The sequence below is a fragment of the Myxocyprinus asiaticus genome, chromosome 23, assembly GCF_019703515.2.
Source record: "Myxocyprinus asiaticus isolate MX2 ecotype Aquarium Trade chromosome 23, UBuf_Myxa_2, whole genome shotgun sequence".
Taxonomy (NCBI): Eukaryota; Metazoa; Chordata; class Actinopteri; order Cypriniformes; family Catostomidae; genus Myxocyprinus; species Myxocyprinus asiaticus.
In genome coordinates, this window is record NC_059366.1 from 41,058,082 (window position 1) to 41,071,429 (window position 13,348).

At 36.3% G+C, this 13,348-nt stretch overlaps 1 protein-coding gene across 2 annotated transcripts; it reads left to right on the forward strand.

The window, feature by feature from the left end:
• The first annotated feature begins 1,346 nt into the window (after positions 1–1,346).
• LOC127413555 (zinc finger FYVE domain-containing protein 21-like) lies at positions 1,347–11,469 on the forward strand. 2 transcript variants are annotated; one of them, XM_051650798.1, is made up of 8 exons: positions 1,347–1,511; positions 2,242–2,292; positions 3,637–3,805; positions 5,521–5,596; positions 5,678–5,769; positions 8,585–8,635; positions 9,315–9,445; positions 10,875–11,469. In XM_051650798.1, the coding sequence occupies exons 1-8, from the start codon at positions 1,386–1,388 to the stop codon at positions 10,908–10,910; spliced, it is 732 nt and encodes a 243-aa protein (XP_051506758.1). In that variant the 5' UTR covers positions 1,347–1,385; the 3' UTR covers positions 10,911–11,469. The 2 variants fall into 2 exon arrangements, with proteins under 2 accessions (XP_051506758.1, XP_051506759.1); XM_051650799.1 differs by lacking the exon at positions 8,585–8,635.
• Positions 11,470–13,348: the final 1,879 nt, after the last annotated feature.

Genomic DNA, 13,348 nt, shown 5'->3' on the forward strand with positions numbered 1-13,348 from the left:
TGAACATGCACCTGTGGAACAGTCGTTAAGACACTAACAGTTTACAGACCATAGGCAATTAAGGTCACAGTTATAAAAACGTAGGACACATTATTTCATTTCTGTTAGTCACATGTCTGTGAAGCTTCTTCAGTTTATGTCTTGGTTGTTGAATCTTTGTTCATACAAATATTTACACATGTTAAGTTTGCTGAAAATAAAAGCAGTTGAAAGTGAGAGGATGTTTAGTTGTGTATGTGTGTGTGTGTGTGTGTGTGTGTTTGTTTGTTGTTTTTTTTTTTTTTTTTTGCTGAGTTTATATGTTGAAACTGACTAGACTAATGAAAGTTGGGATCATTTTTTTTTATTTATTTTTTATTTTTTGCAGATAGCACAATTTTGTACAGATTTTTATTATTACTGTTATATATATATATATATATATATATATATATATATATATATATATATATATATATATATATATATATATAAACATTTGTAATTTTTTTTTAAAGACTGCTATTGTGAAATTCAGAATCCAGCACAGGGGCTTGGGGCAAAAATGCCCACGAAATTCAAAAAGTGGGGGCAAATGAATTGTTTTTATTTTTATTTTTTTATTTGTAACATCTGATGTAGTTTTTAATATTCTAGTATAGCTCTGCTTATACTTAATGGCATATACATCAACTCACATTTCTAAGTAAGAAATGTTCAGTCTAAAGAATTTGTATTAATGGATTGATAAAATGTACGCATTTGACACAAGGTTGGAAAAAGTATGCCCTCATATGGGTAAATAAAATAAAAATGCCCCTGAAAATCAAATCCAGTGAGCAAATATTGCCCCTTAATGTAAAAGTTGCTTTCTGACACTGGTGTCTGGTAATGTGGTAAGAATATCTATTCAATAATCATAAAATTGGCATACTGTAAATAGACCAGCCAATATCAAATCACACTGTGCTAACATTTTATTTTAAATTAGGCTTTTGTTTAAAAACTGAATCTCATTCAGTTTGAATGACATGAAATCTGGAGTCATTGCTAAATGCAAATATCAAACACCTTTTCTTTTTTTACAATGATGTACTTAAAAAAAAAAAAAAAAAAAAAAAATGTAGTAATAATATTAATAACAATGGACCCGGGCTTTACCTACAAACCGGATGTACAGTATATATCCTGTTATTTTGGAAGTGATTTATTTACTTTGATTTTTTTTTTTTTTTAAGCCATTTTTTTAAAGCCTCGTTTAAAAAAATGTTTAGTACATTATTATTATTAGAGGACCCTTATAGTGAAGTACAGGACTTTTATAATGAAGTTTTATGGCTGATAGTTCTGCTGATGTCGGCACTATTTTTTTCTACAGCAGCAGCTGCGCACTCAAAAATACAAACATGTCTGTGGTGCCTGATGGCAAGAAGCTGGTCCGGAGCCCGAGTGGGCTCCGCATGGTTCCGGAGAACGGAGCTTTCAACAGTCCGTTTTCCTTGGATGAGCCGCAGTGGGTTCCGGATAAAGAAGTAATGAATATTTATCATACATAATGATGACAATGATGCTGTGGTGGGTCTCTCTCTCTCTCTGGCTGGCTTTGGGCGTTGTTTGCTCAGCAAGAGCCAGCAGAAAATCTCTATAACTTTCTCGCGATCGCAGGTTTAATCTCAGATACATGCAAACAAATCCATTTGTTTAATTGTATAGAGTGTATATGTGAGTTAATGTCACATTGAGACTACTGTAAACCGCGATATAGAAACCTGTTCATGTTAATAAATAGTTGCATTGTAGGGGTTTTATTCTATAGTATGAAGGGTTACACACCCCTGAAACCTACTTTTAAGCACTATGCAAATACACATTTGCGTCCGAATGCTTTTGGATGGCGAAAAAAGAGACTTTCAAAGGATTAGGCCACGCCCTCTCATGAATTATGTGGGGCTGAATCGACAACCCGTTGATTTACTGACGCACAAGTCTGTGGTGTGTACAGTAATGCACTAATGTTTTGCAATCCGACCGGACTGGGGGGCACAAGGAAACTAGGAGGGCAAAACATTCTCCTGTGTATCTTTTCCCCTTAATGTACAATTTTGGCCTTGACACATATGAGACCTAATTTAAGATCAAGTGCCTCTAGGGTGTTTTGCCACACCAGTGGATCTTCATTAACATAGATTGAGCATATTGAGTTGCCCTTGTTTCTTCTTTTATATGTGTGTCAGTTAATTTTTCATCCTGTTCCTCTCTTAGTGCTCCAGGTGCATGCAGTGTGACACTAAGTTTGACTTCATCACCAGGAAGGTAAGCAGACATCTTCAGTAGAGGTGTCAGGACTGGAGTAACTGGTTCTATCAGTGTGGAACAGAGTTTTGGGGCGTTCACACTTACAACAATTTTATCACCGGAACTCACAGAATGGCTGTATTGTTGGTTGTAGCAGGCATTCCTACTGCTGGATGCACTAATGTTACTGTTGGGCAGCATAATTGCCATGGCTTTTTAAAAATGATCCAAAATGGAATTTATTGCAGCTAAAAATGAACAATGTAGTGGGACAGTGTTTTAATTGTATAAATTGTAGCAGTGCATGCATCAAATCATGAACAAGAAGAATGATAATAAATGCATGAATCAAATCAATGAAATTGCTGCATAGTAATATTAAATACACCTTGTTTACATTAAACTATAGTATCTTACAGGAAATGGATCATGTGAGCTCCAGTGTCTTCACTCTTATGGACCCTTTTTATATTTCTGGCTTTGGAATGTGATAGTAAACTATAACAGGGTAAACTTCTATAGCGGTGAATGGGTGACCACAGCAAATATTATTTTTGCATTCTCCCAAGCTCAAACAGCAAAAGAAAAACTCCACTACTACTTATCCACATCTTTCCAAAAGGGGGGAAAAAAATAAAAAAGTTGAAATACGGAAGTCACAACAGAGAAAGGTGCACAGTTTAGAAACCCCATCGCAGCAGTGGTAACTAGTTGTTGTTGTTTTTCAGTAATGCTAGGGTAATATAATGCAAAGTATAACATTTTAAAAATGTACACAAAAATAATAAAAAAAATAAAATGGATACATTTGCTAGATTTATGCTGCTAAATTGGCTGGAAACACGTCATCACAGTCTCTGAAAATGGTCCATTGGTAGTCACGGCATCATTGCACCTCATTTGCATAAAGAAAAATATTTTCAACTTTGTTGCGTCGCTGGACACACCCACATTACGTTGCTAAAGGTCGCCGGAAAACGCGATCACTGTCGCTTTGTTGCCACAATTAGATTTTTGTGTGAACGCCCCTTAAGGAGAGCATTTTTTTTTTTTGTCTTTTTAGCAGTTTTATTTTGTTCCTATTCAGTAATTTATTTATTTTTTTCATTTTTGCACTTCCTGTTTTAATTTTTCCTCTTGCTTCCTTTTTTTTTTTTTAAATTGTGCTTCCTTCTTGCTGACTTTTTAGAATTTGTGATTGTGTACTTCTGTTATATTTATTGAATATATTCGAAGTTAGGCTATTTGGTAACTATGTTTTTGTGTTTTTCTATTTTGTTGTTGTTGTTGTTGTTGTGTGTTTGCTGAAATTGTTGTCATGGATTTAAGTTATTAATAAGTATTTTTTCTGTTTATGTTCAGCATCACTGCCGGCGCTGTGGCCGGTGTTTCTGCGATAAATGTTGCAGTAAGAAAGTGGCTCTGCCCAGGATGTGTTTTGTGGATCCGGTGAGGCAGTGTGCAGAGTGCAGTCTCATCTCACAGAAAGAGGTGGAGTTTTACGACAAACAGCTTAAAGTGCTCACTGCCGGTGGGTTAAACAAACACACGCAAAATGCTTTTAACTCTAGTTCACTGACACACATACACTCACTGTTAGTGTTTGTACTAACCTTTTTATTGATGATGATGCTACTAAGTAAAGGCCATGGAGAGTGCATATATATGTTATGTAACCTATTCTGTAGCTTGCAGCTCAGTCCCTCTCCAGCGTACCCTGACTTAATAAGTAATCCTTTACCTGAAGCTCTACTTTACTGCTGCTGGAAATAGACGTTAGTGTGTGTTTGGCAAGGGTGTTCTGATGGTATTGAGAAAAAACTGTCTACACTTATGCTAATGAATTGTATTACTTGGTGCAAGTATTTGTTTGTTGCAATAATTATTGATAATAAATTTAACTGTATTGAATATACAGTGGCAGTTAGCTATTCTAACTCACATTAATATGAAAAGACAGAGGCCGCCGGTATGTCGCTAAGGGTAATGGTAAAATATACAGTTTAGTGGTCATTATGCAAAAAATAATTTACCTTTAAATGCTGCGATTGACCAGTCAAAATCAAGTATTCCAGAGACCCATGTAATAGAGCGCAACAGTCTGGTTTCGGAAGTAAAATTCCTATTCATTTTTCCATAGGCGAATTGGTTATCAACGATAACTTATAAACTTATAAACTTAATGGCATCAGCTTCTGCTGATGCCATTAATCAACATTATTTTAACCTAATTTTTTACCCGCCATTTCCATGATGCACTGCGAATGTGCAACCAAGTCGGACTCAAACTACTTATATATTTGTTTTAGGGCCGTCGATTTAACGCGTTAATTCAGTGCAATTAATTCTATAAAAAATAACGCGTTAAAAAAAATAACGCAATTAATCATGTGCCCAGATCGTAGTAAGGAATATTCCTACCATCGGAGCAAATTAAGCTTGAAGTACCACCTGTTTTCTCCAGGGGCAGTAAGCCAAAGTCCAGTTGTATAGGTAACGTGCAGCTGTACAGAAAACAAACCGCACTCAGGCTTGCTTGACATCAGCGACAGCAAAAGATGAGAAGAACCCGTTCTTGCATTCAAACACAGCTTGATGGGGAACAAATCTGATTCTGAACGCAGGGATCTCAAGACGTGTTTTTCTAAGTTTCAAATTACGTTTAACTACTACGATTGACGAATTCAATCGCAAAATGGATTGCTGTAAACTGTAGGCCAATGAAAGGCTTATGTTCAGTAATATGGAAATAAACAATATATTGGATTCTAAAGCCACTTTGTTGTCTTATCAATGCTTTACTCGTCTGCTACAATGCATGCATCATGCATTTTAATTATCTGAATTATTCATTTTTATAATATATATATACCTTTGTCTTTTTGTACATTTATTGCTTTGAAGTTTGAATCAAAGTTTGTAATGTTGTGATTCACCTCAGAGCTGGTTGGTTTGGTTCATAGTTTAGAACTCTTTTATGAAGTATTTTATGAAAAAATAAATTCGAAAAAATACTTCCAGAACCAAGACTGCTAAAAAAGTGGGCATGTAGTGTTGCGCTCTATAAAAATGATAAATAGCAACTCCTAACATGACGTACAGTATGTCTAAACATTCTGTGGTGAATCTGAAAACGGAGCTGTTTGGTGAAGATTTCATTTTCTTGTCACAGTGCAACTAATATCAAATACTGTTATCATATTCACCCATAATAATTACAGCCTTTTTGTTTTTCCTGCATTGTAGGTGGAAATTTCCTGGTCAAAGTAGGTTCCTCAGAGAAAACAGAGATCATGGTGTGCCGCTTGTCCAATAATCAGAGGTATGCATGTAAACACACACAAATTGACATTTTTAAAATGTGATCTATTTGAAATGCAATGCCCCTCTCCTCTTTCCTCAGATATCTCTTCCTAGATGGGGACAGTCATTTTGAGGTGGAGCTGTCTCGCATTTCCAGTACGCAGGTGTTGACTGAGGGATCAACCCCAGGAGGTGAGCCTTTATGTGGACGGACGCACATGCATGATGAAAAAAAAGTGAGACGTGACACAATGGCTAATGATTACCATCTGCATATATACATGGACCAACAATTAAAAAAAATACTTGGCATCCTACAATAATTGTCTTAATTTATTGTTGAAAGTAGTGGACTTGTTAAAAATGTGGCACTTTGATGGCTGTTTCGGCAGTGCTTTAAAGGAGTAGTTCACCCAAAAATAATAATGTACTTGCAATTATGCCGTCTCAGACTCATATGACTTTCTTTCTTCTGCGGAACACAAGCGAACAATGCAAGTTCATGGGGTCCAGCACTTTCAAGCTCCAAAAAAGACATAAAGGCAGCATTAAGGTAATCCATGCGACTCAAGTGGTTTAATTCATGTCTTCTGAAGTGATCCGACACTTGACGCATATGCAGAGCGCGTTTTAATCGTGTATAAAGCACGTTGACCCCCGTTGCCTTGCATTGAACGAACAAAATCACATCATATTTCCATTAAAATATCTTCGTTTATGATCCGCAGAAGAAAGAAAGACATAGGAGTTGGAGATGGCAAAAGGATGAGTAAATGATGAGAGGATAATCATTTTTGGGTGAACCATTCCTTTAAAGTGAATGAAAATCAACTTCAGGGTTAAGGGTCCTGAAAGTCTCTTTTATTGTAAGCATGCTAAAGCACAGCATGCTGCCTGTTAGCGTACTAAAAACCCTGTCTGAGAAAACCGCATCTCTTAATTCGTCCCCTTTATGGCACTGCCGCTACAAAATATTACATTTTAAACAAAGAAGAAAATGTAGATCAACTCACAAGTCAAACTTACTAATTGATTAGTCAGTTGTTGGTCTAGTCCACCCATCCTAGCCCGCTTTTATGAAGTATCATTATCAAAGGCCATAAATAACTTCTAATGGCCTTCTTGTCCTGATGGATCCTAGACGCCCATTCCTGTAATTCTAATCGATACAGATTTTTACTGACCTCATACTGTTTCAGGGCAATGTGAGGTAAGCAATTTTGTTGAAATTGAAGCCAATGAAATAGATTAAAAATGTTTGATATATATATATATATATATATATATAAGTGTGAGCATGTTCTCACACTGTTTTTCAATAAATGAACAAGGAAGAATGTTATTTAATAATAAGACCTGATAATGTGATTATCAAATACCAAATTTATTTGAAAGCTTCTTGATTTGATGATGCGTGAAGCTTTGAATAATAACTTGACTACATTTTTGAATGCTGAATGGGTTTCCACTTTAACAGAAAGCTGATGCCAGTTAAGTTGCATTCCACTTTAATATTGAGAAAACAGCTTCTTGATAGCACTGTATCATGTGACATGTACACATGACATAGTATACATATACAGAGTGGCTCCAAAAAGTATTTGGACACTTATTGCATACTTAAAGTGTATTAAAGTCATTGCATTAGATTTTAAAATATCCAACCAAGTGGCATCTACAATCAAATGATGCTACTGCTTTCCTCAGGACTATGTTTACTTCTAATGGTGCACCAATCAGGAAATTTGTAGCCTATATTGCTGGTAGCCTATATTTTAACACTGAATGTCCGATACCAATCCGATCACCTATATTTATTTTTAAATTACCCCTTGCCACAATTTAACAAGTTACATGCTGCAGTTATATGGTAATTCTAAACACTGTAAAATTACATTCATTGTGAAATGCTAGCATTTATTTGAATTGAAAACAGGTATGAATAGTTCTGTTGTCACTATGAAGGTTCATTGTGAAATCCTGGCAACCTGTAAACACCATACGCATCACACACAGCAGAAATGCATTCAAAAAAATAAGAGAGAGATATACCTATTACAAGCTCCAAAACCGTTTTAGCAAGAAATCATTAGTATCTATGATTTGTTTACCGTCTTTGCCATTTAACCATAAGTGGAATTGTGATAAATATGTATCTCTGATTTAAATTGAGGTTCTTGGGGGGGCCTGGGTAGCTCAGCGAGCATTGACGCTGACTACCACCTCTGGAGTTGCGAGTTCGAATCCAGGGCATGCTGAGTGACTCCAGCCAGGTCTCCTAAGCAACCAAATTGGCCTGGTTGCTAGGGAGGGTAGAGTCACATGGGGTAACCTCCTCATGGTCACTATAATGTGTAGCTCTCGGTGGGGCACGTGTGAGTTGTGCATGGATGCCGCGGATAACAGCGGTGGCCTCCATACGCGCTACGTCTCTGCGGTAATGCACTCAACAAGCCACGTGATAAGATGCGCAGATTGACGGTCTCAGACGCGGAGGCAACTGAAATTCGTCCTCCGCCAACCGAATTGAGGCGAGTCACTACGCCACCATGAGGACTTAGAGTGCATTGGGAATTGGGCATTCCAAAAAAAAATTGGGGTTCTTACAAAATAGGACATGGACATGTTCCTTGACGCGTGGAAAGTGTAATACACTTTGAAATCATGATCGCCAAGGAGATTGCTGATGTCAAGATTTATAGTGGATAAGGAGTTAAGTTTCGGTCACCATTAACATGCATTGTGTGGACCTGCAGAGCTGAAATATTCTTTTAAAATCATTGTGTTCTGCAGAAGTCATACACTCGTGATATGGCATGAAGGTGATTAAATGATGAGAGAATGTACATTTTTGGGTGAACTCTTCCTTAAGCATCCAAATATTTTTTGGGGGGCCACTCTATATACACACCTGATTTAAACACACACTAATCTTTCTTTATTGTTTGTATTTCTTTCCATTAATTTTCTCTTCATTTCTTTAATTTCCTCTCTCTTCTGACTTAAGAGAAAGAAATATGCTCTTACACCAGTTTGCTGGACAGTGAAATTTCTGAAGGTCAGCGCATGCTATACCTCTCTCTCCTTTTTCCCCAGTGTGTGTGCCGTGATGAGTTTTCTTTGTTGTTCTTCCCTTTATATAAGTAACTTAGCATGCACTCATTTCCTCAATTTAAATAATACTGCAAAAGCAAGGACATCTCATTAAAGGCTGCATGAGCATGCTCTCTTGTGCCAAGAGTGTTTATTGTGCTGTTGTGATTATCCCTGTCCTCTGGGGTTTAGGACATTGTTTCCCATGGATTTCCTATCACGCATTTTATGCTTGCCGCAGATGTTACCATCTCACTCTTTTGGAACCATGTTAATATTGTATTATCAGTTAAACCCAAATCATGTACGAAGTACAAAGAGTAACTAGACATGGAAAGTTGGAACTTTTGAAAGTTTAAAATGGTTTCGAAAGGAAAGAAACTGTAAGACATTTCATTTTAACGTAGCTCTGTTTCACTTCCCTGGATGTGCTAAATTAATTAGCAGAGTTTGACATTTCAAAGTCATGTTGAATGTTACTCATATCCATAATTACACTTATCTTGAGCATCAGTGTCTAAATATCCTCCATGTAGAATTGTGTAACTGATTGGATGCAGAGCAATGCATGGGTGCTTTTTACCAGAAACACTGTTGCTTCATTGGGTATTGTAACTCTGCCTTGAACTATGACTTGTTTATAGGTGGTTCCCCCCGTGCCAGTGGCATGATGCTTCAGTACAAGCCACCAGGATCTCAGAACCTTCAGCAGCTCCACATGGAGACTGCAGAAGACAAGCGCACCGCGTCTGCCTGGCTCGCAGCCATGCACAAAGTAGGTGTGAGTGCTGTTGAGCATTGTAACTAGGGCTGGGTGATATATAAGAAATATATATATATTTGATATATATATTTTAAGCCTTTTGATGATATTAGATAAATATCTAATATTTAGCCTGTGGGTTTTCTCTGAATTTCTCTAAAATCTTATCAAAATGTTTTTTTTTTTTTTCTCTAATAAAGAAACCACCATTTTTTGCCAAACAGCCATTTTAACCAAAAAATGTTTACAGTATTATTCCGGATTCAATACGTGTTAAGCTCAATTGATAGCATTTGCGGCATAAACGCACAACAGTCAAAAATGTTGTATGACAAATTGGGAAATGACATCTGCTAAATGACTAAATTTAAATGTACCACAAACATTTTCAACTTGTCCCTCGTTTATTAAAAACGTAAAAGCAACGGTTACATTGAGTCACTGACAATGGAAGTGAATGGGGCCAGTCCATAAATATACACGTTTTCAAAAGTATAGCCACAGGACATGGACGTTATATGTGCTAACACTATTTTAGGGTCATAAAATCTTACATTTACTGGTTTTAGGGTGTTTACCAGATTATTGGTGTTAATTCGTCATGACAACAAAGGTGTAACATTGGCTATAACTTTACACAGACAACTTTAGTAAGCGATTTTGTCACACTAACATCATGCCATCAAACAGCCATTGTAACCAAAAGCCCATGTACAGCACAATGTTTATGTCTTGTGGCTATTCTTTTGTAACAGCGTGTATTTTAATGTTTACGGACTGGCCCCATTAATTTCCATTGTAAGTGCCTTCCTGTAATCGTCGTTTTTTATTAATTTTTTTATAAACTAGGGACTTGTCAAAATAATTTTAAGGTAATCAACATTATGCAACAAATGCTGTCGATTGAGCTTGACTTGTCTTTAAGCCGGCAACATTCCTTGGATGGAAATTAAAGGTAAATTAAAGTACAAATCTAGCTGAAAATAATCAAGCAATGTTTTTAGAATTACATGTAATTTTTTGCTCGCATATTTTAGTACATTTTCCAGTGAACAACTTCTGTGAACAGTTTTCAGTGACATCGTTGAATCTGTTTTGAATCAATCAAAATGGACAGTTTGAACTGATTCATGAAAATAAATGGAATTTACAAGCTCTATTGTTTTGCTGCTGAAGTTTAAATCAGAGTTGCTATTAAAATGTATTACAGCGCTCATACTCACATGGGGGCAACACATAATTAGCCTAACGACCCGCTTTAGAAAATGTAAAGACCAAATAAACTGCATTAAAATCATTGTGATTTTCTCATTGTTGCTCATGTTTATATTGCCAAGAAAATCATCATGGATATATTGTGAAAAAAATATCACCTTGCCCTAAACTGTTATACTGTGCTTTCTTCATTGTTGTTATTTATCTGTTCCATGTTTTTCTACAGGCTGCCAAACTGTTGTATGAGTCAAGGGACCAGTGAAATGAGGAAACCAGTGAAAAGGAAAAAGCACAGTGCGAAAGACAGAGGGATGGACAGAATAAGAAGAGGCAGAACAAAACCAAGTATTATGTGTTATTCAGTCTTACATGTACTCTAAGATGCTTGTATGATTTCTATCAAATCCTTTGCTTCTACTTTGTCGAGACAGACCTGATGTACTTACAAACTGTCTGTCTGTGCCAAGGGGAGGACCAATTTTTCAGACGACTCTTGTGCAATATGAACATGTATGATAATATATAAACACCATTTAACAGATGCTTTCAATGTAGTCTCACGTATCAAACTTTTGTAAACAAAATATATTTTGTCAGATATTCTTATTTTAACACAAAAAGCTGTGTATCTAATTTTTACTGCCCAAGTATTTACGATATTTAGTGCTTTTCTTTTCTTAACATGTTTAAAACACTTTTGAAGAACACTTGTTTTTCCTACACTACAGAATGACGTTTCATGTGTTGGTTATGTGTTTTATGTCTACAGAGGAAGATTTCTCATTTTTTTTTTTTTTTTTTTTTTTTTTTTTTTCCTTGAAAACTGAAATTAGAGCAGCCAGGTTGCCTGGACACATTTTAAACCTTGTTCTAGGTCATCTTGTTGTGTTTTCTAATTTTCATTTTTCAATGTACACCAAATAAACATGTCGACTCCATAACTTTCCTGTTTATGTCTGTACTAATTTACTTTCAGAAATACAAACACAAGATGGGAATTGTTTTCCTCAACAAGTAAACGACTTCTTGATAGCAAGGCACAAAAGTATTTATACTTCTAAGTCAGAAGTTTACATACACTTAGGTTGAAGTCATTAAAACTCATTTTTTAACCACTCCACAGATTTCATATTAGCAAACAATAGTTTTGGCAAGTCATTTAGGACATCTACTTTGTGCATCACACGAGTAATTTTTCCAACAATTGTTTACAGACAGATTGTTTCACTTTTAATTGACTATATCACAATTCCAGTGGGTCAGAAGTTTACATACACTAAGATGACCGTGCCTTTAAGGAGCTTGGAAAATTCCAGAAAATGATGTCAAGACTTTAAACAATTAGCCCATTAGATTCTGATAGGAGGTGTACTGAATTGGAGGTGTACCTGTGGATATATTTTAAGGCCTACCTTCAAACTCAGTGCCTCTTTGCTTGACTTCAGAAAAAAAAAAATTTGTGGACCTCCACATGTCTGGTTCATCCTTGGGAGCAATTTCCAAACGCCTGAAGGTACCACGTTCATCTGTACAAACAACAGTACGCAAGTAGAAACACCATAGGGTGACGCAGCCATCATACCACTCAGGAAGGAGACGCATTCTGTCTCCTAGAGATGAACGTAGTTTGGTGTGAAAAGTGCAAATCAATCCCAGAACAACAGCAAAGGACCTTGTTAAGATGCTGGAGGAAACAGATAGACAAGTATCTATATCCACAGTAAAACGAGTCCTATATCGACATAACCTGAAAGGCTGCTCAGCAAGGAAGAATCCACTGCTCCAAAACCGCCATAAAAAAGCCAGAATACAGTTTGCAAGTGCACATGGGGACAAAGATCTTACTGTTTGAAGAAATTTCCTAAGGTCTGATGAAACAAAAATGGAACTTTTTGGCCATAATGACCATCTTAATATTTGGAGGAAAAAGGGTGAGGCTTGCAAGTCGAAGAACACCATCCCAACCTTGAAGCATGGGGGTGGCCAGGAAGTTAAAGCTCGGTCGCAAATGGGTCTTCTAAATGGACAATGACCCCAAGCATACCTACAAAGCTGTGGCAAAATGGCTTAATGACAACAAAGTCAAAGTATTGGAGTGGCCATCTCAAAGCCCTGACCCAATTTGAAAAAGCCTGTGTGAGCAAGGAGGCCTACAAACCTGACTCAGTTACACCAGTTCTGTCTGGAGGAATCGGCCAAAATTCCAGCAACTTCTTGTGAGAAGCTTGTGGAAGGCTACCTAAAATGTTTGACCCAAGTTAAACAATTTAAAGGCAATGCTACCAAATACTAACAAATTGTATGTAAACTTCTGACCCACTGGGAATGTGATGAAAGAAATAAAAGCTGAAATAAATCATTCTCTCTAGTATTATTCTGACATTTCACATTCTTAAAATAAAGTAGTGATCCTTACTGACCTAAGACAGGGAATGTTTTCTATGATTAAATGTCAGTAATTGTGAAAAACTGAGTTTAAAATGTATTTGGCTAAGGTGTATGTAAACTTCTGACTTCAACTGTACATATAGATCTAACACATATGAATATACCTGATTTACAGTATACAGTGACGTACAAAGACTACATTCAAAATCAGAGATTTTTTTCTAAGAAGTTTTAGGATTTTGCAAAATTGAAAACAAAACAAGTTATGATGTGAAATGAAAATAAATGAATATTTAAAAATTCGAAACTATT

Coding starts and splice junctions, on each gene's coding strand:
- LOC127413555 (XM_051650798.1), top strand. CDS start 1,386: ATGTCTGTGGTGCCTGATGGCAAGAAGCTGGTCCGGAGCCCGAGTGGG. Junction 2,293..3,636: donor TTGACTTCATCACCAGGAAG/GTAAGCAGACAT, acceptor GTTTATGTTCAG/CATCACTGCCGGCGCTGTGG. Junction 5,770..8,584: donor TGAGGGATCAACCCCAGGAG/GTGAGCCTTTAT, acceptor TTCTGACTTAAG/AGAAAGAAATATGCTCTTAC.